We start from the raw sequence: 26,952 nt of genomic DNA on the forward strand, positions 1-26,952 counted from the left end.
ATGCCCGTCTCCACATAGCATCCCTCCTGTCTCCTTGACCCCTGGGAAGCCTCACTGTCTGACAAGAGATGCTGCCTCTGTGTTGGGGGGCTGACCCTCCTAGGCCTAACGGTGGGGGGAAACATCCTAGAGATGAGGATGCGTGAGGGCCCTCATCTCCAGGACCTGGTGCTCAGCGTGGGGACCCCTGTCACGCTCAGTCCCTCTTGTACAACCAAGAACAGCAGTGTCTCCGGCTGTGCCCGCAGGCACAGAGCTGGAGGCGGTCTTTCCTAGGCAGCTCCTGTCATCCTCCTGGAAACACGTCTTTGTTCCATGTACTTAAGAGGAAGTGAGGCCCAAAGTCACGCCTGACAGGACCAGGATTCAGACCACCAGGAGCCTCATTTCCTAATTTCCAGAGGTGTGGCTGTGGGAGGTGGTATTTACCTTCACAGAGGGGGTGGCTGCGGGCAGCTGGGAGGCTGCTGTGCTCCCTGGGAGGCGACCTGGCCCATTGCCTCCTGACACTCTGTAGAGGACCGTCTGTCTGTCGGGGCCCTGGCCCCCCAGAGCCCACCTGTCACTACTCCGGGGGCAGGGGCTGCAGGAGCCCGGCCAGGAGCCTGCGTGGTCCATCTGAGGAGCACCCCAAATTCCTCAGAACTCAGGACCCCACATGTGCACATCACCTGCTTGAATAAGATCACGGGCAAATTCTAGAGGGTTCTTAATGAGGGGGCAACATGCAAAGAAAGACCTGTCCCGCTTCCCAAAGGGCTGACAACCTCTTCGTTCCTGCCGTGGATACCCATGGGGCTCCTCCCTGGGGTGCTCCCCAGTCACTGTGGAGCCTCGGACAGGTCCCCGTGGCCCCTGGTGCCCACTCCTCTCACCTTGGCAGGTGGAGGCTGGACTGACTGCGCCGCTGCCCCAGGGTGATGGGGGCAGGGACCTGGCAATGCCGCTGTCCTGCTCTGGCTGCTGGGTCAGTGGCAACACCCTCGCCCATTACAGCTCTTCCCAGGGTGCTCAGCAGAGCAGCCAAGGGTCCCTGACACTTCCTGGAAGAGCTCACCCCGAGAACGGCCTGCGGAGAACCCATGGATGCCGCTTGCACTTGGCGAAAACCCTGTCCCCACTGTTCATTTCGCTCTCACCCTGGACCTGAGTGAGGCCCACAGGACTCACTTTCTTCATTTTACAAACGAGGAGGAGGATGAGTTGGGAGTTCAAGCAGCTTCCGGACGGCAACACCATGGAAGAGAAGAGCCGCAGGTCTCTCTAGATCTCAGCCCTGACACCTGCCTGCTCCCTTCACGGTTTCGGGGGGCGGGGTGGGGGCAGCTCCTTTGCAAGGGATGTGAAGCTTTTCCTGAGGCCACTAGGACCACCTCCCCCCCCCCCCGCCCCCCCCCCCCCGCCCACCAGGCTCCAGCTTGAACACTTCTGGGCTCAGGGAAGCCCTGGCTGGGGCATCCACTCTCCCTCTTGCAAGGCCCTTTTTATACCTGTGTCCCTGGTTCCCGTGGGCACAGGAGGGCCCCGCGGTCTCTGCCCAAACACCTTTGCCCACCTCCCTTCCCCCACCTTGCCAGCGGCCCCCAGCACAGCCTCGCGGTCAGCTGATTGCTTGCTCTCAGTGCAGCTCTGCCTTTCCCACCCATTTGCTTTCCCTCAGTCTGCGAGGTTGCTGAACGCCAGCCTCAGCCAGCACTAGACCTCCTAGTGTCTGCCCTGCTCTCAGCTGGAGCTTCAGGATCAGGCTCTGGACGGCCTTGTCACAGGTGGCCAGGCCCTGCTCCTCACCTGACGATGCGGAGGCCCTAGGAGAACCAAGGGACTGTGGTGTGGGACTGGTGAGTAGGAGACAGGGAGCCGACTCCTTGTTGATTCCCGGCTTCTGCCGAATGGAGAGCAGCTGCCAAGCACCAGGGCAATGGGAAGTACTGTCCCATCGCATCCGGAACCAGGGAAACCCCTTGCCCGTGCTGTTATCCAGAGCCCTGAATATGGGGGTTACACTATTGTACAAAACAGGGTGACCCTAAGGAGCAGAGAGGGGGAGAAGGAGGTGGGGAAGAGAGGGGCTCTGGGCTGCACTCTAAAAGTGCACCTTGTCAGCTCTACTCTTCTTCTCAAACTGCTGCCTGAGCTCAGAGACCAGAGCTGACTGGATGGGGCTTCCCAAGGCACTGCGTTTGGGTGACCCTTGATGTTGCAGAGAGGTGAGTGAGCCAGAGACTGTGGGCACAGTCGGGGGGGCTGCCCCCGGGTTGGGTGCCACTCCTGGTAGAGGAGGGGGCATTGGGGCTCTGGGGGATGGGAGAGTCCCCAGGCTGCCGTTGCAGTTCTCACTGGGGGGATCCTCTTTGAGAACAAACTTGGCTGCAGCCTTGGTCCTATTGCACTTGAGCCACTTGATGTGGGCAGCGCGGGGGGCAGGGCGGGGTTGCCTGCGAAACACACGCCGCACTGGCAGGACCTTATTGGATTTCTTGTTGTGCCAGAAGGTGGCAGTGGACACAAGGGCAGTGATGGCCACAGTAATGGCCATGGCGCCAGCCAGCACACCCACAGCCTTCACAGGTTCGTCTCTGGTCTGTGTCAGAAAGGTGTCCATGGGGCTCCGGGGCAGCGTCTGGAAGAGAGAGCCACCTCATTCAGTGGCCCCTGCTGGTCCCTGAAGGACAGAGCAGGGTCACGAGATCCCAGAAGTCCAATGGTTTTGAATTTTCTGGCACCAGGTCTCCCTTGAGAGTCTGGTGAGCACTGTGGGCTTCAGCCCAGAAAAATGCACCCAGAGAACAACACACAATACATGCAGCTCACCCGGAAATGCACCCAGAGAACAACACACAATGCATGTAACTCACCCGGAAATGCACCCAGAGAACAACACACAATGCATGTAACTCACCCAGAAATACACCCAGAGAACAACACACAATACATGCAGCTCACCCGGAAATGCACCCAGAGAACAACACACAATACATGCAGCTCACCCGGAAATGCACCCAGAGAACAACATACAATGCATGCAACTCACCCGGAAATACACCCAGAAAACAACACACAATGCATGTAACTCACCCGGAAATGCACCCAGAGAACAACACACAATGCATGTAACTCACCCAGAAATGCACCCAGAGAACAACACACAATGCATGCAGCTCACCAGGAAATGCACCCAGAGAACAACACACAATGCATGTAACTCACACAGAGAACAACACAATGCATGCAGCTCACCTGGAAATGCACCCAGAGGAAGCATGATGCAAACATCCTCTCTCAATCTAGACTTTCTCATTATCTGGATTCTGTTCCCCAGAGAGTAGGATATAATTTACCTTTGATTATGGGGGCTACACCTGCCTAAATGTAACAGGAACTCCTAAAATAATGACTTTTTTTTTCCTGACACTGACCTGAGAACTATACATAATGATTTCACTTCTGCTTTCAACACCCATAACAAGGAGGCATCATTATTCCCATTTTACAGAAAAGGAAGTAGAGGCCTGGCAAAGTCCAGAGTCACACCATTAGTGAGTATTGAAACTAAGACTTCAACCTGATTCTAAAGCTGGTGTATTTGATGGCGCAGAAGCCTGCTCAGCATTGAGTCTTTCGGAGGAAGTTGGAGATGGTGTCTCCATCGGGTCATGTTGCAGCAAGGCCTGAGAGGTCCTCGGAGCCTTCCCCACCCAAGCTTCACACCCACCTCAGCGTCTGTGATGTCAATCCTGAGGACGGCCATGGTGCTGAAGGATGGGGAGCCACGGTCCTTGGCCTGCACCTCCAGGGCCCACGTGCAGTCCCCATTGTGCGTGATGCTGCGCAGGGCGTCCAGGGAGCGGATGGAGCTCTTGAGCCGGATCTCTCCCGTGCGTGCATCGATGTCGAACACGCTGGCCGGCTCCGCACTTGTGATGGAGTAGTCCACCAGGTTGTTGGGTGCCTCTGCGTCCAGGTCTGTGGCCTGAGCACAGGGAGAAGGGCAGCTGGGCTTCTAGGACACGCTGTGTCCCGTCTGAGCTGCCCGGTCACACGGGGCTTGCTGGGCTGATGGGACAGGTCCTGACCCATGGAGTGGCCTGGAGCCGGGAGAGAAATTGAGTGTGTGCCCCACTGTGAGCCAGCACCCTGCCAGGCCCCCGACCTGTGCCCACCATCCCACGCTCAGAACTATTGGAAGCAGGTGCTGTTGAAAAACAAAAGCTGGGATACCAGGTGGCGGGTCTGAGGACAGATGGTGAGGGCGGGAGCTGAAGGTCGGGCTTGCGGTCAGAGGCCACACTTCTCCTCAGGGGAAACCTGCCCAGTGGGCAAAGCGTGGCTCTGATACCTGCTGTGGGACCAGCGCCAACCAGCACAGCCCATCGGAGGAGCCTGTTTGTTTGTTTTTGGACTCCATCCTTTTTTGGTAGAGCCACAATAACATCTGCTTCCCAGGGGTTATTTCTGGGTTGAGGTAAGGGTGGGGACCTAGCAGGTACCTTAAAACCCTCGCCCAGAGCGAGAATTCAGCATATGGTATCCTATGTAATAAAGAGCTAATATGCAAATGGTCATCACGCCCTCATGTCATCATGTCCTCATGCCATCACACCGTAACTGCTCAGACACTCAACACTGGGGAGAGAGGAATGGGGACCAGCCAGGCTGCGGCCCGGGAGAGGGACAAGCCGCCTGTCCACAGTCCTCTGTGGCTGTGGCCGGCCCAGGCAAAGCCAGCCCGGGTCCTGGGTGCCTGCAACCAGCCAGAGGAGGGAATCCTGGGACCCGGGTGTGTGGCAAGGCAGAGGCAGTTAGGGGCAATCAGGCCAGCAGGGGAGCAGTTAGGGGCAATCAGGCAGGCAGAGATGGTTAGGGGCTATCAGGCAGGCAGGCAGGCAAGCGGTTAGAAGCCAGAAGTCCTGGATTGGGAGAGGCAGTCAGACATCCCCTGAGGGGTCCCGGATTGGAGAGGGTGCAGGCTGGGCTGAGGAACCCGCCCCCCACGCATGAATTTTGTGCATCGGGCCTCTAGTTTTGAAATAAATTCTTAGCCACGCTGTCTCTTGCAGCTGCTAAACAAGGCTTTAGGGGCACTGAGCTGCCTGAAGCCCACCTCAATTTTCACAGGGGTTCCCAGCACCATCGTCTTCTCCTGGATGCTCTGTCCAAACTGGGGGGGGTGGTCATTGACATCCAGCAGCAAGACGGTCACCTTGGCCAGGTCATGCCTGCCCCCTGCATCCTCTGCTCTTACACGGAAGCTGTACCTGGCAATGGCCTCGGCATCCAGGCTGGACCAGGGCTGCGTGCAGATGACCCCCGTGGAGAAGTGGACCTGAAAGCTGGCAGGCATAGGGAACAGGCAGGGTGTGTACAGGACATGCCCATGCACATGTGTGCACACATGTAGACACACATGGACACATGTGGAGACACACATGGACATGTGGACTTGTACATGGACATGCGTGCCTGCAGCCGTGCAGCTCCTCTAAGGCTCCCTATCCCTGCAGTCTCACCAAGGGAGGCAGGTCCACCCATATGCCACCACCGACATCCAACTGAAGGACCAAGTTGCAGACGAGTCCCTCCTGCTACTGTCGGCCTCCCAGCAGCTGCTTGGTGGCTCCTGAGGTCAGGGCCTCAGCTCCCGGCCGTCAGGGAGCCTCCCCTCTTCGGCCCCGCACCTAGCCTCGGGTCTCCGCTTCTCTCCACTCCTTGCTGTGTGCTCACCTCCGAGACCAAATCCTGTCCTCCCCAGCTCACTCCTGACTGTGGCACAGACCCCGTCCACCCTCAGCCTCCCAGGCCCTGCCCGAGGTTGGGTCTACGTACAGGTCTGCCCTGGGCCCGTAGATGGAGTACGTGACTTCACCCCAGGGGCCTGTGTCCACATCCACAGCCTGGAAGAGAAAGCGCCCTGTGGCATCTGCCCCTTTTGTGGGCACATTGGCAGCTCTGAGTTGTTTCAATGGCAAAGCAGGGGGTGGGGTTTGCCTGGCTCAGGTGAAGACTGATGGAGGCTGCCCATAGCCCAGGGGATCTCAAGTGTGTGAGGTCCCAAAGGGTGTAGATTTGCAAGGTGTGTACCCTCCTCCTCTTCGTCAATGAGAGGGGAGGAGGTGGGTCCCATGCCTGAGCTTGGGGCTCACATTCATGCCCCCCTCGTAGTCTTGGGACTACAGCCCATCATAAAGAAGGAAAACCTGGAGGCTCCCTGAGGGCTGGAAGCCTGTCAAGGGCAGGCTCTTGAGAATGCAACTCAGGTTGCAGCCTGGGCCTGTCTGACTTCATAAGGTCTCCTTCGGAGAGCCTCACCCCGATCCCATCCTGGGACCAGTCCCCAACCCACCCTGACAGCCACCACGGTGGAGCCCCCAGGGGCGTCCTCGGGAACCCTGGCAACATAGTGGGGAGAGGTGAACCGGGGGGCATTGTCATTGGTGTCCAGCAGCTGCACCACCACATCCGCGGTGGCACTGAACTTCTCGGCCGTGTCCACCTCAGTGGCCAGGAGCTGGGGAGGGAGGAAGGGGAAGCAGGTCAGGTGCTGATCCTCTTCTCAGCCTGGCCCAGGCCCACCTGCCTCTTCTCAGTCCTAACTCTCAGCCACTATTCCTGCCGCCACTGCAGGAGGCACCTGGAAGGTTTCCATCACTCCCCCACCAACTTGCACAGCCAGCTTTCTTATAGTTCCCACTGGTATTTCTGCCAGTTTCTTTTTTTCCATTAATTTGCATATTCCTTTTTAGTTCCAATTTTAAAATGTATTGTGCTTTATGCTATAATTTGATATTTGTTAGAGCAAATTCCTGCCTCATTCTTTTTTTCTGAGTTTTTCCAACTATCTATATATATAAAACCCTAATATGCAAATAGACCGTACTGTGGAACAACTGAACAACCAGTTGCTATGACATGCGCTGACCACCAGAGGGCACGTGTGGAACATGGTGGGCATCAGCAACAGGCAGCAGAGCGCGGAACATGGTAGGCGTTGGCCGCGGTGGGATGATGGTGGAGCAGGTGAGCAGAGGCGCCAGACCAAGTCGAGGTGCTGGTCACTGTCATCAGGGTGAGCCTCTGGCGGTTACTGAAAATTCTTTGCTCCCGTGCACCATAGTCCCACATGGTGCTTGCACCTGCTGCTGGTGCCAGCCCTGCTTGCATTCACACCCGCTGCCTGCACCTAGCACCGGTCCCAATCACTTGGCACCATCAGCGACTGCAAGTGGCGTCTGCCGGCCCTGATCTCCCCTGAGGGCTTCTCCACCTCCCCCTGCTCCTGAGGGGTGATCGGGGCTGGGCAGGGGTATGGAGGATGGGCTGAGACCTGCCCTTGTGTCCACCGCAGCCTCGAGGCCCGCAGTTCCTTTCAAAGTGCATGAATTCGTGCACTGGGCCCCTAGTGTTTATATATTTATTTCTCCAGATAGTGTCAAGTCCCCTCACCACCTCTCTGAAGGAAATTCTAGATAAGACTTAATTGAGGTGGCATTGGATTCTTTATTAAGGAGAATTGGCATTTTTAACAGGGTTTTCTTCTTTTTATCCTTTTGTTAAATTTTTGCATTTCTTTTTGCCATTTAGATGTACCCTATTTCTTGTTATAGGAATTCTTAGAAAATTTTTCTGCTAGTTGTTTTTGTAAAAGAAAAACCTTTATCCTATTGTTTCCATTGCTATTTTTTGTATGTAGGAAAACTATTGAATTTTGTGTGCTAACTTTGTAGCCAATCATGTTAACAACTTTGCTGTGTTTCTGACTATTTTTCTATTCCTCTTAGGTTTTTCTAAGCAAACAATCACATCACCTAAAAAATGATAAAATTGACTTTTCCTTTCTAATGTTTATACCTCTTATTTCCCTTCTTTATCCAGGAATAATATTATTCCAGGAATGATGTTAAATAATAGTGGTTATAGCAGGCATCCATGTTTTGTTTCTGGCTTCATAGAATGCTTTTAGAATTCCACTTTTAAGAATGATGCTGGCTCGCCCGGCCGGCATGGCTCAGTGGTTGAGCGTTGGCCTATGAACCAAGAGGTCATGGTTCAATTCCCAATCAGGGCACATGCCCAGGTTGTGGGCTCGATCCCCAGTGTGGGGCTTGCAGGAGGCAGCCAATCAATGAATCTCTCTCATCATTAATGTTTCTATCTCTCTCTTCTTCTTCCTTCCTCTCTGAAATCAATAAAAATATATTTGAAAAAAGAATGATGCTGGCTCTGTGTATGTATAATTATAAGTAATTATAACAATTTAAATAATATCAACAAAGTATTTTTCATATATATTATGTGTTTATGTATAATAGGTGTTGTTTATATGTTTATAGTTTTAAATAATTGTAAATACAAAAGAGTATTTTTTATGTTTTGCTAAAGTTCTTATCAGAGTAGGTGATAGATGTCAAATGTATATAAGAAGAAAATGTATTGTGACAAGTAGTGTTTCTTTCTCCACCTGTTTTTTTTTTTTTTTTTTTTTTTTTTTTTTTTTTTTTTTTAAATATATTTTATTGATATTTTACAGAGAGGAAGGGAGAGGGATAGAGAGCTAGAAACATCGATGAGAGAGAAACATCGATCAGCTGCCTCCTGCACACCCCCTACTGGGGATGTGCCCACAACCAAGGTACATGCCCTTGACCGGAATCGAACCCGGGACCCTTCAGTCTGCAGGCCGACGCTCTATCCACTGAGCCAAACCGGTTTCAGCTCTCCACCTGTTTTTTTAAAATATATTTTTATTGATTTCAGAGAGGTAGGGAGAGGGAGGAGAGAGAGATAGAAATGATGAGAGAGAATCATTGATTGGCTGCCTCCTGCATGCCCCCTACTGGGGATCGAGCCTGCAACCCAGGCATGTGCCCTTGACCAGAATCAAACCCGGGATCCTCCAGTCCCCAGGCCAACACTCTATCCACTGAGCCACACCAGCGGGGCTCTCCACCTAGTAACATGCACATCCCACCGCAGTCTCCCCTTGGCCCTCCGTGCAGTCCTGTAGCTGTGGGTTAGAAGCTGAGGCTCAGAGAAGCTGTGTGGCCACAGGAGGAGGCTCTCATGTCACCTTCTTCTCCCTCCCCAAGTCAGCAGCCGAGGCAGAGGGACTGAGAGAGAGAGTAGGACGAGGAGGGGCAGGGGCCACAGGGGCCCTCAGGAATGCATCCAGGGCTGCCTGAGCTGCCGGACCCTGCTCCATGCCCAGCGGCGCAGAGCGTTACATACCTGGAAGGTTAACACTCTGAACTTCTCAAAGTCAATGGCAGCTAAGTTCTCTGCGAGGACTGTGACTTGGGCTTCCTTCAGGGCTGTCTGCGGGACCACGCGGAAGGCGCCCCCCAGCCCCACCAGCCGCAGGGCGAACTTGGCATTGGCGCCCTGGGCGGAGGTTTGGAGAGGAAAAAAGAAAGGTGAATGAGAACAGAACTCACACTCAGCAGCCCTGGGCCAGCAGCCTCCCGCCCTCAGCCTTGGAGGCAAGATTTCCTTCTTCCTGAAGGTGAGGCGAGCTGTCTGGAGGGTTAATGGCTGTGAGGACCGCACTGAAGACCCCAAGGCCCGAGGTCACGCCCCGCGCTGGCACAGGAGGCCACAGGCCATGTTCACAGACCCGCCAGGCCAGGCAGACGGGCAGTGCTTCTGTTTGACTTTAACTTTGTAACTGATCATGAATGTCTGGCCAATCAGGCTTTGTCAGCCTCTCCCACGCTTTCTCGGTTCCCCTCTCCTGCTCTATTCCCGCGGTGGCCACACGCCTGTGACAGCAGTGAAGGCTGATGGACGCTGGCCCCATGCGATTCTCAGGAAGACAGGTGGAGGGCAGAGACACATACCTGGTCTGAGTCTTTAACGGTGACCTTGAGGCCTCGCAGGATCTCCCCCGGGGGCGGGTGCTCAGACAGGGACAGCTCGAACCTGGTCTGGGGTCCTCTCTCTCCGTAGAACATAGGTGGGTGGTTGTTGATGTCCATGATCCTGATGGTGACAGGGACCGTGGCCTGGGCAGCGGGGCTCCCTGCAGCGCTGACCTCAGTCACCTGGGATGGAGATAGGTGCCCCGGTGCTGGGACAGGCTGACCCTGGGACGGCTGCATGGCCCCACCTCCCAGTGGTCATCCCTCACTTCCTCCTGGCGTGTGGTCTGCCTAGCAGCTCGTTAGAGATAGGGGTGACGAGGGTGATGAGATACCATTCAGTGACTAGATCACAAGAGGCTCTAACAGCGTCTGCCAGCAGACACTCCCACCTGCTTCAAGGCAGCAGGCAGCTGCGATGAGAGTCCTGTGTCTCGGGAACTAAGGGCGACCTCTGCCAACAACTAGAAGGCAGCCGAGTCTCTGAGCCCATCCGCCCACGAGGAAGGAAATCTGACCCTCGGCCAGGCGAGTGCCCGGGGACCCTCCTTGCTGAGCCTCCTCGCTGAGCCTCCAGGGAGAGCGAGACGGGGCTGGCTGTCAGATGGCAGCCCAGGAGGCCTGGAGGTGAGGACCCACTGAGCTGAGCCTGGATTCCTGACCCATAGAAGCTGCGAGTGAGGAATATGTGTTTTTCAAAGCCTCTAGGTTTGTGATCATCTACACCAAACGTGTCAAACTCACCGCCCACGGACCGCATGCAGCCCAGCCAACATAACGGTATGTAAGAAATGCTTTAATAAACATTTAATAACTTAATTTTTACAATATCCTATAATACATATGTCTCTGTTGAAATAAACCTACGTTTCTATGAAAATGGAAGCTTTTTTTTTTTTTGCAGCCACATAAACTTACACCTTGTTTATTTGGCCCGTGTTAGCCTTTGAGTTTAACATGTTTGCTCTATTATAATGGCCACAGGAGACGCCACACGGTGCTGTGACTGAGCCACTGACCAGGCGAGGCGGGAGGCGGGGGCAGCGCCTGGAGTCACAGCGACTGAGTAGCAGGTGTATCGGACTCTGCAGTCAGTGTTCTCTCTACCTCACTGCACGACCCCCGCTTTGCAGCCAGAGAGTTCGAACCCCAGCTCTGCCAAGCTCTGTCCTGGGTCCCTGGGCCAGGGGGAGCAGCTGGGAGCGGGGAGAAGCAGCAGGTGTATCAGACTAGTACAGGCTGCAAGCAGGGCCGAGGCCATAGGCGCCTCATGAACCGCGTGGCACACACCGTGTGAGCCCCTTCAAGGCCTCTTCACCTAGTTCCATGAGCAGGTTCTGGTCTCAGCTATCTAACAGTTCCCTCCCTGGACCCTTCTGTCCACCTGCGACTTCCTACCTCTCCTCTCTCCGGTGCCTGCACCTCTCCATGTCCTGCTTCCCACTCACCCATCTCAGCCCGACACTCGCTGCCCCCACGCTGCCCCCATGCTGCCAAGGCCCTCCGCGCTCTCCCGTTCTGGAAAGCTCTGTGTCCTTCCCCCATCCCCTCCCCAAGGGCCTGCTCTGCATTCCCCTCCATCCTCTGGTGGCTCCTTCACTTGCTCCCCTCCTCACTCTGAGCTGTGGGTGCCCCTCGGCTCTGTCCGCTGTGATGGCTCCTCCCCGGCCGTCCTGTGGTGATCTCTGCCCTCCCTTCACAGCACTGTGCATGTGCACTCTCCCTAAATCCTAAACCTGTGTGCAGGTTGGAATTTTCAACTTGGCTTTCCCTGCGCAGCAAACTCCTCGTGCCTGTCCTGGTCCAGCCTCCCCGGCCCGGCTGGCCACGCCTGTGTCACCATCCTCTCCTCGCCCACCCTCACGGCCCGGCCTCGCCATGCTCTGTGGCGTCTCCTCCTCACATGTGCACTTTGTCCACTTCTACCTCGGCCCGGCTGGTGGCTCTGCCTCCCTGTCTCTCCCCCGTGTCCCTCCGCCCAGGCAGGCCCCACGGGCTCTGGTGCTGGCGGGTCTTGTTGCCTTGGGTACCTTCCGGGGCAAGAGGGTGGGGAAGGCCAGTACCTGCACGCGCAGCTCATACACCTCTCTCCGGAGCTGGGCAGGGCTCTGGGTGACCACGATGGCTCCAGACGTCGCGTTAATGTCAAAGGCATCGTCACTCCCTGTCAGAGGAGACGCCCCTGCAGTGCTGGCCGTGCGCGGGGGCGGGAGCCTCGCCAGGTGGGGTCCCATGTGCTCCTCAGGCCAATCTCAGTCTCCTCCACAGAGTGGGGCTGTCTCAGGGGCTGCAGGACCGTCCAGGCCGCACAGCAATGCCACGTGGGGACAGGAACTCACTTCTATTGGGCGCCCAGGTCCATGCATTTTGCCTGGGACAGAGTGTGTGTGTGTGTGTGTGTGTGTGTGTGTGTGTGTGTGTGTTCAGAGGGCAATAAAGAGAAGAGAGAGAGGAAAGAAGGGGAGGGGAGAAAAAGAGGAAAGAGCGAAAGAAAAGAGGCTGAAGAAGGGGAGGGAGAGGGAGAAGGAGAAGGAGAGGGAGAGGGAGAGGGAGAAGGAGAGGGAAAGGGAGAGGGAAAGGGAGAATCAGGAAGAGGGGAGAGGGAGAGGGAGAGTCAGGAAGAGAGGAGAGGGAGCGTCAGGTTGTGCAGGTGTGAAGTGGGGCAGTCGGCACCTGTGGGCCTGGGAAGGGCCTGAGAGGGGATGTACATCCAGGAGCATAGTCCTGGGGATGGGCTGGAGGAGCAGGGTGTCCGAGTGAGAGCTGCATACGTGGTCACTGGGCTCAGGCTTAGGTGTGGTGACCCGACAGAGGGCCTGCCACTGGGACTAGCCCCTGAGGGCTCGGCGCCTCCCCAGGGCTGCCCACCTGCTCAGCTGCTGCCCCGCTGTGGGAAGAGCACAGACTGGCAGCGAGCAGACTTAGGTTCAAACCTGGTGGGAACTGGGATGTCTGCTTAGCTTCTCTGAGCCTCAGCTTCCTCATCCATATGTGCCATATCATCATGCATTTAACTCATTAATCCAAGGATATGTTCTAGGCCAAAAACTGTTAGAGTATTAGAAAACACACAGCCATTGAAAGAGTGTAAGGAATGTTGCCACCCCTCTGTCGAGCATAAGCTCAGGGTGAGGGTGAGGCAGGCCAGGAGCCAGGCCGGGCAGGGACGCCAAGGCTGGGGCAGTCACAGCAGCCCCTCCCACAGATAACTTCTCCCACAGACAACATCTCCCACAGATAACTTCTCCCACAGACAACTTCCCCCACAGACAACTTCCCCCACAGATAACTTCTCCCACAGACAACTTCTCCCACAGATAACTTCTCCCACAGACAACTTCCCCCACAGATAACTTCTCCCACAGACAACTTCCCCCACAGATAACTTCTCCCACAGATAACTTCCCCCACAGACAACTTCTCCCACAGACAACTTCCCCCACAGATAACTTCTCCCACAGACAACTTCTCCCACAGACAACTTCTCCCACAGAAAACTTCTCACACAGATAACTTCTCCCACAGACAACTTCCCCCACAGATAACTTCTCCCACAGATAACTTCTCCCACAGATAACTTCTCCCACAGACAACTTCCCCCACAGATAACTTCTCCCACAGACAACTTCCCCCACAGATAACTTCCCCCACAGACAACTTCCCCCACAGACAACTTCTCCCACAGACAACTTCCCCCACAGATAACTTCTCCCACAGATAACTTCTCCCACAGACAACTTCCCCCACAGATAACTTCTCCCACAGATAACTTCCCCCACAGACAACTTCTCCCACAGACAACTTCCCCCACAGATAACTTCTCCCACAGACAACATCTCCCACGATAACTTCTCCCACAGACAACTTCCCCCACAGACAACTTCCCCCACAGATAACTTCTCCCACAGACAACTTCCCCCACAGATAACTTCTCCCACAGACAACTTCCCCCACAGATAACTTCTCCCACAGATAACTTCCCCCACAGACAACTTCTCCCACAGACAACTTCCCCCACAGATAACTTCTCCCACAGATAACTTCTCCCACAGATAACTTCTCCCACAGACAACTTCCCCCACAGACAACTTCTCCCACAGACAACTTCCCCCACAGATAACTTCCCCCACAGACAACTTCTCCCACAGACAACTTCTCCCACAGACAACTTCTCCCACAGATAACTTCCCCCACAGATAACTTCTCCCACAGACAACTTCTCCCACAGATAACTTCTCCCACAGATAACTTCTCCCACAGACAACTTCTCCCACAGACAACTTCCCCCACAGACAACTTCTCCCACAGATAACTTCTCCCACAGATAACTTCTCACACAGATAACTTCTCCCACAGACAACTTCCCCCACAGATAACTTCTCCCACAGACAACTTCCCCCACAGATAACTTCTCCCACAGACAACTTCTCCCACAGACAACTTCTCCCACAGACAACTTCTCCCACAGATAACTTCTCACACAGATAACTTCTCCCACAGACAACTTCCCCCACAGATAACTTCTCCCACAGACAACTTCCCCCACAGATAACTTCTCCCACAGACAACTTCTCCCACAGACAACTTCCCCCACAGACAACTTCTCCCACAGACAACTTCTCCCACAGATAACTTCTCACACAGATAACTTCTCCCACAGACAACTTCCCCCACAGATAACTTCTCCCACAGACAACTTCCCCCACAGATAACTTCTCCCACAGACAACTTCTCCCACAGACAACTTCTCCCACAGACAACTTCTCCCACAGATAACTTCCCCCACAGATAACTTCTCCCACAGACAAATTCCCCCACAGATAACTTCCCCCACAGACAACTTCTCCCACAGACAACTTCTCCCACAGACAACTTCTCCCACAGATAACTTCCCCCACAGATAACTTCTCCCACAGATAACTTCCCCCACAGACAACTTCTCCCACAGACTTCTCCCACAGACAACTTCTCCCACAGATAACTTCCCCCACAGATAACTTCTCCCACAGATAACTTCTCCCACAGATAACTTCTCCCACAGATAACTTCTCCCACAGATAACTTCCCCCACAGACAACTTCTCCCACAGACAACTTCTCCCACAGATAACTTCCCCCACAGATAACTTCTCCCACAGACAACTTCTCCCACAGATAACTTCCCCCACAGATAACTTCTCCCACAGACAACTTCCCCCACAGATAACTTCCCCCACAGATAACTTCCCCCACAGACAACTTCTCCCACAGACAACTTCCCCCACAGACAACTTCTCCCACAGACAACTTCCCCCACAGACAACTTCTCCCACAGACAACTTCCCCCACAGACAACTTCCCCCACAGATAGAGGACATCTCGGCCCAGAAAAGCGCAAAACCAGGTGGGCCGCACCAGGACCAGCTATGATGACGGACAGCCCCCAGCCCTGACACTGAGCCATCAGTGGCGACCACGGCCCTGGAGGAGCCACCTGGAAAACTGGAGACTGTTCTGCTGGAACCCTCCCGAGGCCTCCCCTAAGATTCCCGCCTGCGAGAGAGAAACAAACCCCCCAAGACAAAGGACCCAGCGCCCCCTCCGTCCCCCACAGCCATGCATTCCTACTGTAAGGGACCCCACGAGACTTGCAACCTGGGGAGCAATGGGCAGTGGCAGCTCCTCGCAGGCTAGTCCCCTCAACCTGACCCCAAGATCCCCTTTTCTCTGACTCCCCAGAGAGCGAGGGCGGCCCAGCCAGGCTCTCCTGTTGCTTCTTCTATGAGAAACCCTTTCTTGTTTTCCGTCCCGGCTTTAATAAACGTTGCCTCACAGACACCTGGACTCGCGTTGTGAAATCTTTCCTGCACGAAGTCAAGAACCCACATGCTACTGGCTGGCCCCAGGCCGACCACGCAGGACCAGGCCCCTTTCTGGCAACAAAAGGAATGTGAATCTGCCCACCCTTTGTTCTCAGTTCCCCGCCCAATGCTTCTCTCCCTGTGACAGGCTCTAATGCCAGGCGGCGAGGCCATGCGCAGGGGCTGCTGCCTGCTGAGCCGTGGTGACTGGACACCAGCAGCTGGGAATGTGCTCTGGCTGCCCAAGGTCAGAGCTGCTGCCGTGATGGCCGTCCCCAAAGGTGCCCTGACTCACCATTCATGAGGCTGTAGAGAAGGCGGTTGGGTTTGCCCCTGTCTCCATCCATGGCGACCACTGTCAGCACCTCAGAGCCCTTGGGAACAGAAGCAGCGGCTGGAGGCTAGGGTGGTGCTAGGGCCCCTCCCTCCCACAGACGTTGCCCTGTCAGGCAGGGCGGGTGCTGGCCTCACCCAGTGACACCATGGGCCTCTGTGGGCCCCTCCTCTCTGGGGAGCTCACAGGACTGTTGGCCTTGCAGGGACTCTCAGCCACAGACTTCTTACTTAGCCTCCTTCCCCACATCTCCCACTCAGCCCTCAGCCCTGTCCCCACCTCCAGCTTCACCCCCTCTTCTCACCCATGCTTTGCCTTTGGAGGTATCAGAGGGGAGGCAGGGGGCTGGTGGGAGGGGCCAGCACAGAGGGGTCCCACGTGAAGTCCAGGATAAGGCTTTTACTTGGTCCCTGGGGTGCACAGCTAGACAAGCCCTGTTGACCTTGGCCTGACAACCCTTCTATGCGCTCTCCTCAGGCCCCTCTCCTGGCTGCTCTTCAGCAGCACAGAGGACCCCCTGCCCCCCTCGCCAATCCCAGCGAGGAGGGGGTGAAGAGGAGGCCGGTACTCTCCCTCTCTCCTGCCAGCACGCCCAGCCGGAGGGGGGCATTTCTCACTTGGGCCTGGCATGGGAATGGTCCTCAGTAAGGGTTTTCCATTGTTTTGCAAAGTCAAGGATAATCTGAAATTGGGGGAGTGAAAATGGGGAATACAGCTCAATTCCACAGGAGGCCTCAGCCAGGGCCCTGGAAGTCAGGAGCTGTGGTCTGGGGGACCCTGTGGTGCATACGAGGAGGGCATGCCCATGAGGGGGTGCATAGCATGGGAGCAGGGAGGGGGAGCTCCCACCTCAACCCAGATATGGTAGCGGGGAGGGGGTGCCACGGCTGAGCGGGGAGGGCAAGGGCAAGGGCAAGGCCGAGGGCATGTTTCAGGCATAGGGATAAGGCAGTGCGGGGCTGGGGGGGTGAGGATGGTGAAAGCTCAGGGAGGGGGGGTTGTGAGGCTGGGGTTTGGGTGCCTCCTCCGAGAGGCAGAAGGAACACGCAGGAGCCCAAACACTGAGGTCAGAGCCTGCACATGGGGAGACGGCTGGGGTGGGCCTTGGAGCTGAGCCTGTGTGATGTCCAACAAGGGTCACATGCTTTGGCAGCAAACTATGGGAGAACCACTGTCTGAGGGGCCCAGGCTCCAGGCCTGGGGCTGTGGGGGCACAGGAGCACCTCACCTCCTACACAGGTGCAGGAAAGACCCCCCAGATCAAGGCTGTCACCTTTCTCCCAGCCTCTTGGCGGCCTCTGCAGGGCCGACCTCTGGGCGGGTCTGAGTTGAGTGTGAATGAGAGGGGAATGCCTGGAACAGGCTTGCACCCAGTGGTGCCCACACAGGAGCACCTGCTTCCTCCCCTAAGGCTTCCAGAGGCAAACACACCTGTTGCCCAGAGCCTGCGAGGAACAGAGCCTGGGGAGGCGGGGGGGGGGGGGGGGGAGGGGGGGGGATAGTCACCCACCGGAACCGTGTCCTCGTACACGTAGCCGTGGAAGGGAGTGCCCATAAACACGGGGCCCACATCCTGCACGTCCTCCACGCTGACTGTGACCGTGGTGGTGGCTGAGAACACTGCAGCCGCACCCCGCAGCTGCCCGCCGCCGTCCTGGGGAGGAACCGGGAGCAGAGGCTGGGCTCTGGCCGACAGACTCCACGGCATGGGTTCCTGCCCCTGTCGCGGGGGAGCTGCCCTCTGAGTGCTGTTTGCTCCTGCCCGCCCCCCCACTCCCCCCCCCGCCAATAGTTCCCCTCTCAGAGGCTTGCTGGGGGAGGTTCTCTCTCCAGGGAGGTCACGTTGGACAAGTGGCAAAGGAGGGAGTCACCCTCCCCCCAGCCAGGAACCAAACCTCACCCCCTCCTGGACCCACTAGAGTCTGACTGGGCCCTGCTGTGTGGAGCCCGGCTGACGAGTGACCATGCTCTTGTCGCTGGGCACAGGTGGGCAGGGGGCCTTCCTGGGGACCTGGGCCCAGGGTCTGGGAGGCGGGTCGTCCCTGGAGAAAGCAGCTGCTCTGAGCACCTGCGGAGCTGCAGGCCCCACACCACACACTGGAGCATGAGGACTGAAGCCTCAGGGACAGGCTGACAAGAACACCGAGGCCCCAAGAGGTAAATGGTCACACAGAGGAAGGCCAGGTGAGCGGGTCTGGGGGTGAGCCTGGGGGGGTGAGGGCCTGGGAGTGTGAGGGCCTGGGGGTGTGCGGGCCTGGGGGGTATGTGGGCCTGGGGGTGTGTGGGCCTGGGGGGTGTGAGGGTCTGGGGGGTGTGAGGGCCTGGGGGTGAACGGGTCTGGGGATGAGCCCGGGCCTTCTCGTAGTCCAGAGTGGTCCACGCCCAGAGGTGCAGCACGCCGCTGTGGTGGTCCACAGTGAGGGTGAGGGCCTGGGGGGTGTGAGGGCCTGGGGGGGTGAGGGCCTGGAGGGTGTGCGGGCCTGGGGGGGTGCAGGCCTGGGGTGTGTGCGGGCCTGGGGGGTGAGCGGGCCTGGGGGGATGTGAGGGCCTGGGGGGGTGAAGGCCTGGGAGGGGTGAGGGCCTGGGGGTGAGTGGGCCTTGGAGGTGTGAGGGCCTGGGGGGGTGTGGCCTGGGAGGTGAGTGGGTCTGGGGGTGAGCCTGGGGGTGTGAAGGCCTGGGGGTGTGTGGGCCTGGGGGGGGTGTGGCCTGGGGCATGAGTGGGCCTGGGAGGTGTGTGGCCTGGGGCATGAGTGGGCCTGGGAGGTGTGTGGCCTGGGGCGTGAGCGGGCCTGGGAGGTGAGTCTGGGGGGTGAGCAGGCCTGGTGGGTGTGCAGGCTTTGGGGGTGTGCAGGTCTGGGTGGTGCAGGCCTGGGAGGTGAGCCTGGGGGGTGAGCAGAGGCCAGGGCTGAGGTCATGCTGGGATGTGAGTCTCCAGGCCTATGGAGGGGACCTGGCCTGTCTGTCCCCCAGAGGGGAGCATACATCCATGTCTGTGTGGAATCCACTCAACAGACATTGCAGCTATGCCCGGCCCCACCCTGACCCGGTCACCTGCTCTCCAAAGTGCCTGGTCCGCTGTAGGACGAACCCCGCTGGCATTGAGTGCAGCTTCCCTGGCAGAGGCTGGGGAAGGACTGCATGCCCCCATTCCTCCCTGGTACCTGGGCAACCACAGTGACGAAGTGGGCCCGGGCCTTCTCATAGTCCAGGGTGGTCCCCGCCCGGAGGTGCAGCACGCCGCTGTGGTAGTCCACGGTGAATCGGGTAGCCGGCATGTTCTGTAGGAGTGAGAGGCAGCTTGGTCTTGGGGAGGGACCGGTGGGCCCCAGGATGCTGGTTCTGCTTCCAGAAGGGGACCTGCACTGTCCTGAGTCCCGGGGACTCCAGCCTCGGCCTGAAGCTCAGCCTCTTTGGCCTCCGGGTCCCCCTTGTTAGGGCTCTGGGTTCCCCCTGTCCCTCCCTCAGTCAGAACCAGAGGGTCCCTTCCAGAGGCCTTAGCTCATCCAGGAAACAGCTGAGTCCAGCTCTGGGTGCACCTGGCCTGCAGGTCCCAGCAGGTGAAGTGTCAGCACAGAGCTCCCCCTAGAGGGGTGGGATCTTCAAACCCTACCAGCTGAGCGTGAGGGCCAGTCCCAGGCAGAGCCTGGGGTGGGGAGAAGGAGACAGGAGATGATCCGTCTGAAAGAGGGGCCTCCGTGTCGGAAGCTGTTGTTGGGACTTTATGAAGATTTAATCCTCACAGCCACCCAGTGAGGATGCTTCCATCTTCCCCACCTCACACGTGAGGGGATGAGCTGGGAACGTTAGGTGACGTTAGAAGGCCCAAGAGTGGGAAGTAGTTAGATTTCTCCAGCACCTGCGGATCCCAAGAGATTTTCCCTCTAACCTGTGTTTAACCACCAAGTTGTGTTGCCTGGAAAATTGTGAGAGAAAGTGAGTCAACATGGAGAGAAGATGGATGGATGGGTGGATGGATGGATGGATGGGCGGACAAACAGACGGACAGGTTGGGGTTCACAGCCGAGAGCTGCCCTTTCCTACTGGCAGCTCCAGGCACAGGAGCTTTCTCCCCGGGGGGCGGGGGGGGGGGAGGATTAAGTGCCCAGGCTTCTCCTGGGGAAGGGTTTTGGGTGAGAACTGCGAGTCCTGGAGATCAGGGAAGGGGAGGCAACCAACTCAGAGGAAGGTGGGAGGGGGGCAGTCAGGGGCAAACAGCCTCCTCCTGGCCCCTCATGTGTTCACCTGCCTGTTCTCCCTCTGCGTTTACTGAATCCATGGGATCTGATGTGTCATTTCTGACAATGTGGGGACTAGTAGAGGCACTGACCTAAGGCCTGGTGACGGAGGGGTCAGCCATTTGTCCCCGCCAGCCCAGACCTCTGGTACAGATACGCATGTGCCCTGCTTACCTGCAGGAAGTAGGTGACACTTCCTCCAGAGCCCGTGTCCTTGTCCACAGCATGGACCTCAAAGATACTGCTCCCAGCAGGTGTGTCCTGAGGGATGCCACAGGGGTCAGGTCTGGGACAGGGGCAGGATGCCGGGGAGCTGGGGTGCGGAGGGTCATGGAAAAGTGGATCAGGAGAGTGAAGGGCTAAGAAGAGGTGGGAAGGGGGTGATGAACCCAGGAGTCCTGGGCAGGGGCAGAGGCATGTCAGGCGGGGGGTGGGGTGGAGAAAAGGAAGAGAAAGGGAGGAGCAAGCAGACCCCCCCGCCAATCCCCAGCACAGCCTCCAAGAAAGAGGAAACTAAGACTCCAAGGAGATAAACTGTTTAAATATGAACTGAGAAAAGGGTTAATAAACATGGACATAATCAGTATGACCAGGAATAAAATCCATACAATTGAAAACCAAAATAAAATATCTTTCTCCCACTGAAGCAAACACTTAAATATGTGAAAATGCAAGTGTGGCAGGGCCAGGAGGATGCCTCACCCACATCCCCCACATCAGGAGCACAGCTCCCACACCCTGAAGAAGCAACAATACTCAGGCATTCACACTGCAACCTAGCAATTCCAAATCTTGGCTGTATCTTTAGGAAATAATTCTAATTAGAGAGAAAGAACTGTTATGTTCAGAATTTGATGTTTCTTACAGCAAAAATTTTAAGTATCTTAAATGTCCTGTATAATAAACTGCTAATATGCAAATAGACTGAACAGCAGAACGACTGGTCGCTATGAAGCGCATTGACCACCAGGGGACAGACACTCAATGCAGGAGCTGCCCCCTGGTAGTTAGTGTGCCAGAAACTGGGCTGGCGAGCACAGGGGTGGTGGTGGGAGCCTCTCCTGCCTCTGGGGCAGTTGGACATCCCCTGAGGGCTCCCAGACTGCAAGAGGGCACAGGCCAGGCTGAGCCCCTGCCCCCCAGTGCACGAATTTTATGCACTGGACCTCTAGTCTAAACATAAAGGAACAGTTCCATAAATGGTGCAATGTTCACTTAACAGATGCTATTAAAATTATAATTATGCAAACTTTAAAAGTAATGGGGGGATGCTTATAAATTAAATGGGAAAAAGTATACAGAAAGCATGCTTAGTGTAGTCCCAATCACCTAAAACAACAGAAAGTAAATCCAATAATCACAAAAACAGCTGAAAGGAAATACACCGAAATTTAACAATGCAACCTCAGCCTGGAGGGGTTTGGGGTGGTCTGGAAACTTTTTTTTTTTTTTTTTAGAGTGAAAATAGCATTTTTTATTATGTAACAAAACTTTCTAAAGACAAAAATATCTAAATGTAGATTGATCAAAAACTGATTCTGAATTTTGTAAAAACGTGTAAGAACGAAGTCTAAGGAAAGGCCTTGCCGCCTTGCCAGTGGGAGTGGTTGAGAAGTCATCTGGGACATCCCATAAGTCAATATTGACTCAGATTCAATGAAACTTACAGTTCATTTTTCCTTAACCCACCAAAATGAATGCATTGCGTCTATTTTCTGGCTAGTGTTAATGGAAACTTTTTTCTCTCTACTTTTCTACATATTTCACATTTCCACAATAAACATACATTATGATTTGGAAAATGGTAAGCGAACATTCCTTTGTGGGGAATGCATGTGTGAGGAATGGCAGTGGGGGGATGCGAGGGAGGCCCCCAAGGCAGTGAGTGATGGGAGGCCCCTGACTCGGTGCCAGGGCCCCTGGGCCAGGCCTTGGCAGCCCCAGAAGGCAAGCAGGGTCTGGGGCAAGAATGCATGGGCCCTGCCTTGGGCCAAGTTCACCTCAGGAATCTGGACCGTGTACGGCTCCTGGAGGAACCTGGGTGCCTCGTCATTTATATCAGTCACCAGGATCACGACTTTCTCTGCCACCTGAGGAGGGCAAATGGGACAGGAATTGGGGAGTGAGGCCTTCTGGGTGATAAAAGGACAGTGGCCCCTAGTGCCCCAGGTATATGTCTCTACCCATCTCCCTCCCTTCCTCCCTCCCTCTATTCCCCCTCCCTTCTTTTATTCATTCATGCAACATTATTATTAAGCAACTACTTGGTGCCAAGCACTGTGCTCTATCCCAGAGGCAGAAGATACAGTCTGATGGCGTGTATTTTGCAAAATGAAATGGCAGGGCAAAGGTCAGCATGTAAAAGAAGGTGGGGATACACTCGGTGATGGCAGGCCTGACCTCAGACACCATGCCCACCTTGCCCAGGTCAGTGCATCCCGAGGGCCGGGTGCACAGTGCTGGAGGCTTCAGTCAGGGGCCTAGAGAGGCATCTAACCAGCCTGGGGGTGGGCAGCAGGGCGCCTTGCAGTGGAGTGGGAGGTAAGCCCGCAGCAGTGTGTCAAGCGAGAGGACGAGAGGGAAGGAACACCACTGCCAAAGCAGGAGGAGGGACCTGGTGAGCTCAGAGAACACAGTAGGTTGTGGCTGATGTTGGTGGGGAGAATGTGGAACGGAGGGCGAAGCCAAGGGTGCCCCACAGGGAGGCCCTGATTGCCAGGCTGCAGCTTGGGTTTTCTCCTGAGGGGGTGGGGGCAGCTGCTAGTGCTCTTGAGCAGGTCCTGGCCAGGCCTGGGTTCTAAATGGCCCTGGCCCAGCTCTGAGGGGGCGTCTAGGAGCCTGCAGGCAGGACGCCCCTGCAATTGCGGGGAAGAAGCGTGGTAGGGGCTGGGAGAGTGTGGCTGTGAGAAAGGAGTGAGGGAGAAGCGGGCTTGGGGGCCCAGGAAGTCTGCGTGAGTGACAGGTGGCAGAGCCAAGAACAGGTGGAGGAGGTGATGGGAAAGACTCCAGGAGACACTGAAGCACCTGGTTTTCTCCTCTCCCTACCCCTTCCCACCGGCCTCCCTCCCTGCAGCCTCTCCTACAGCCACTCCTGGGGGCACACGGGGCAGGTCTTGCTGGGCCTCAGCTTGGATTGCAGGGAGTCCCATCCCCCAGGAGGTGTGATTGGGAAACTGCTCAGGCCCGGGCTGCGGGCTGCGGGCTGCCAGGGGCTGGCCCCGGTGTCTGCTCACCAGGTTCAGGCCGTCGGAAATGCTGATGATGGCTTCGATCTCGTCCTCCATCTGTGAAGCACAGGACTGAGTATCCAGGAGAGACAAACCCTAGAGACAGAGGCTGGGGGGGACCCTCCCTGCTCCCCTGAGCCCAAGAGAGGCTGAAGCAAGGCTAGGTGCCCCAAAGCTGCCTCTGGCCATGCTTTCTTTCAGGGCTTTGCACACAGGTTCTCCTAACCCAGGGGACTGCTGAGGAGCCAGCAGAAAACGGGCCCAGGCTAGAGCGGGGAGACGCAGGCGGGGACCCAGGAAGAAGGTGTTATTCCGTTCTCCCTTTTCCTTTCACACCACTGGTCTCCCCCGAGCCTCCATAGCCCCCAGGCCACAGAGGGCCAGGTCTGTGGTGTCTCACACTCCCCAAGACTCAGTGGGACTTCAGTGGGGAAGGTGTTGAGGTTTCCTCTCTCTCCCCGGCCCAGGGCTGGTGGTGGCTGCATCAGACCAGAGCTGGCAGGAGCCCACGGACAGGTCCGGTCCTGTGGACAGCCAGGCCCGCCAGCTGGTGTGGGGGCCCTGCCCTGTCACTGCAGGTTCGAGGGTGCAGAGGGTAAAGTTCTACCAAACTCAGACCCACCCCTAAACCATGCAACCAGCCCTGGTGAGCCTGAGTTTTTGTGGCTTATAAGACCTCTCCAAGGACCATCTCGGAGGGCCTTTCACCCACAGATACTGGTCTCCATGCCAACAGGCTGCACCCTCACACCTCCCCATACCTCTCGATCCAACTCTTCAATCAAGGTGATATTTCCAAAATTGGGGTCAACAGAAAAGACGCTTCTAGTGCTGGGGTCAAAGCTGATGTGGTAGGAGACAGGTTCGCCCTCGGGGTCTGTCCCATTCAGCGTGTACACGTGAGAGCCTGGAAGGTGACACGGAAGCCTGGAATCTGGAACCAAACTTTTCTTAACAGTGGCAGCGGCTCAAAACAAGGATCCCCCTGTTTATGCAGTGAATATGCGATTTGGAGCAAAGACCCAGCCTGAGCAGGCAGGGGTGCGGCCTCCCGCTGCTTCCCACTGGGATGTGTGGAAGAAGGTGTGAGCACCAGCCACTCTACGGAGATTGAGATTGCGCTCGGGCCGCTTGCCTCACTCTTGCTCTGGGAACTCGGAGACAAGTACCCGGAGTGGGGGACGGGGGTGTGAGGGGGGCGGGGGCGGGGCAGGGGGTGCACCTTTCAAGCAGGAGGAGTGGCTCTTGGCAGCAGAGCCCCCAGGCCAGGTCAGCTCCTCGGGGCCTGCGAGCAGGTGGCTTGCACTCTGCTGTCCTTTTGCTCAGACTTCCCAGCCCAGACGGGAGGGAGGACATGCCAGTCTCTCTCCTCCTCTCCTCTCTGTGTAGCCCAGGCAGGTGGGTGTTCTTGGGCCATTTTAAAGCCTAAAGATCTGCGACTCTAGGAGTCAGCACACGTGCTCAAGGTCATGCCAGTGGGCACTGGACAGCCGGGCCCAGCAGTGACTGTCATGTGCAGAGCCGGTGCCTCCGGAGCCTGCCTATCTGTGCCCGTCATCTCCTCACGCACCAGCTCAAGTTTCCAGGGCAGACTTGAGCTCCGCCAGAGCCCTGGGAACTCAGGGGAGCTGGGCAGCTGGCACCTGTCTCCACAGGCTCGTGGGGGGTGCCATGTCTGGGGAATGAGGGTCACCCCTCCTGAGGCCCCGTGGGCTCTGCAGGCTCCTCACCGACAGGGGTATCCTCCGGGAGGTTGAACAGGGCCATGTTTCCGTCAGAGCTGCCCGCCCCATTGTCGAAGAAGTAGGGGGCGAAGTTGACCTTAGCTGGGAAGAAAACAGAGCAGGTGGCTCCCAGACATGAGGGGACACCTTCGCCCAGCTCTCAGAGAGAGGACCCCCCCCCCCCAGCGGCACCGTGGGATCCGCTGGGGGGGGGGGGGGCGGTCTCTTTGCCATACCCCCTGTCTGCTTGTCAGGGACAAGGACTCTCTGGGGCGCTTCGAATTCAGGCAGCGGCCAAATAAAACCCACCAAAGGGCAATGGGAACCCGAGCCAGAAAGGGGCCTGGCGCCCTCTGCCTCCCCTCCCCCCGCAGAGCAGCGGCCTAACCCCCGGCCCCCCCTCCCCTTCCCCCCCTCCCCCGCCACCGGTTCCTGAAGAAGCGGCGGGCAGCTGGGCCTCGGTCCCCAGCCCGGGTCTGCAGGCTGCCAGCCTCCGGGAGCATCGCCCCCACCCGCCCAACCCCACCCCCGCCCCAGCACCTCTGTGCCGAGTCCCGCGTCCGGAGCAGCGCCGCCCACCCCGCCCCGCTCACCCAGGCAGAGGCGCAGCAGCGCCAGGGCCAGGGCGGCCCGCATGTCCCCGCGACGAGCAGAGGTGCCGGGGGATGGGCGAGGGCGCTGCGCGGGGCGAGGCGCTGCGCGGTGACCGGCTGGGAGGCCGATTAGCGCGGGGCCGCTGTGGCGGGGTGGCGGGGTGGTGGTGGGGAGGGAGGTGCGGGGACGAAGACTGCGCTCTGGTCCGAGCCCAACCCGGCCTCCTGAGGGACAGACACGCACTGCGGTGGCCTGAGAAGGCGGGGAAAACTGGGCGTCGAATCCCCAAGCCCCTGGGGCGACCCCGCAGGAGACCCCCTCGCAGGAGCTTCCTCGGCTTCAGGAGGGTGGCGCTCGGAGCCAGCCTTCCCACCGCGATCAGCCGGGAACAGAGGGCTCCCTCCCAGAGGAGGGATGAGAGCGAGCCCAGACATGTGGGCGGGGCCTGCCTCGGGGACAAACCCCGGGTTCCCGGTTCCGGGGAGTGTCTCGGAGGCTGTGGTCCCCTCCCCACTCCCACCCCCTGCCCAGGCCGAGACCAGGGAGAACAGCCCACTCCAGCCCTTCCTTCTGAGAGCTGGGGATTGGGGCGGGGGAAGGCGAATCGGGGTCCCAGAGAGCTTGGCAGCTTTGTACTCATCCTAACTCCTCATGAACCCCTGGGGCGTGGCCCTTGGCCCGAAGGTGCACTTTGTGTCACTAAATGCTGGTGTCCCACAACCTGTCTCCTGATGAGGACTGCCGCCTTCTGCAGACCCCCAGTGCCTGGAAGCAGGGCCAGAATCTCCTGGGCAAATGCCGTCAGTGGGCCTAGAAGAACCCGCTCTGTGTCCTGGCCCATGCCCTCACCAAGTGGCTTCTTTCTCCTCCTTCCATTCAATCCACAGACTTGCACTGGGCCACGTCCCAGACTTGCACTAGGGCAGGTCCCTCTAGAGCAGGTCCCTCTAGAGCAGGTCACGACTAGAGGGACAGAGAAGGGCCCACCCGGCCTGTCACTATCACTCTATCATCTCATGTGACCAGCACACCTCTCCTGGTATGCCTGTCCCTGCTGTAGAAAGGGAAAGTTAAAGCACAGAGAGGTAAGTCTTGCCGAGCTCACACAACCAGTGAGGGGCAGAGCCTGGGATCACATCCACGTTGGG

At 57.1% G+C, this 26,952-nt stretch overlaps 1 protein-coding gene across 7 annotated transcripts; it reads right to left on the reverse strand.

The window, feature by feature from the left end:
• Window positions 1-1,378: 1,378 nt before the first annotated feature.
• Window positions 1,379-25,961, reverse strand: CDHR1 (cadherin related family member 1). Of its 7 annotated transcripts, XM_080687761.1 has the most exons (18): window positions 25,804-25,961; window positions 25,217-25,312; window positions 24,248-24,420; window positions 23,493-23,543; window positions 22,260-22,349; window positions 20,434-20,520; window positions 19,186-19,302; window positions 17,535-17,678; window positions 15,986-16,064; window positions 11,915-12,015; window positions 9,831-10,034; window positions 9,223-9,375; window positions 6,341-6,505; window positions 5,824-5,891; window positions 5,102-5,330; window positions 3,713-3,970; window positions 3,238-3,308; window positions 2,589-2,620 (listed from the first exon to the last, which is right to left on the reverse strand). In XM_080687761.1, the coding sequence occupies exons 1-17, from the start codon at window positions 25,844-25,846 to the stop codon at window positions 3,285-3,287; spliced, it is 2,082 nt and encodes a 693-aa protein (XP_080543887.1). In that variant the 5' UTR covers window positions 25,847-25,961; the 3' UTR covers window positions 2,589-2,620; window positions 3,238-3,284. The 7 variants fall into 7 exon arrangements, with proteins under 7 accessions (XP_080543883.1, XP_080543882.1, XP_080543886.1 ...); XM_080687757.1 differs by lacking the exon at window positions 3,238-3,308 and having other exon boundaries at window positions 1,379-2,620; window positions 24,248-24,393; XM_080687756.1 differs by lacking the exon at window positions 3,238-3,308 and having other exon boundaries at window positions 1,379-2,620.
• Window positions 25,962-26,952: the final 991 nt, after the last annotated feature.

Source organism: Plecotus auritus, assembly GCF_963455305.1.
Source record: "Plecotus auritus genome assembly, chromosome: 9".
NCBI lineage: Eukaryota > Metazoa > Chordata > Mammalia > Chiroptera > Vespertilionidae > Plecotus > Plecotus auritus.

Bases quoted from the DNA above. Each gene is read 5' to 3' on its own strand.
- CDHR1 (XM_080687756.1), bottom strand. From the start codon at position 25,846: ATGCGGGCCGCCCTGGCCCTGGCGCTGCTGCGCCTCTGCCTGG. The intron at 24,421-25,216 runs GTGAGGAGCCTG...GTTTGGTTCCAG, and splicing joins CCCGGAGGATACCCCTGTCG to ATTCCAGGCTTCCGTGTCAC. The intron at 5,892-6,340 runs GTGGGTTGGGGA...TTTCTCTTCCAG, and splicing joins CCACCGTGGTGGCTGTCAGG to GCTGTGGATGTGGACACAGG.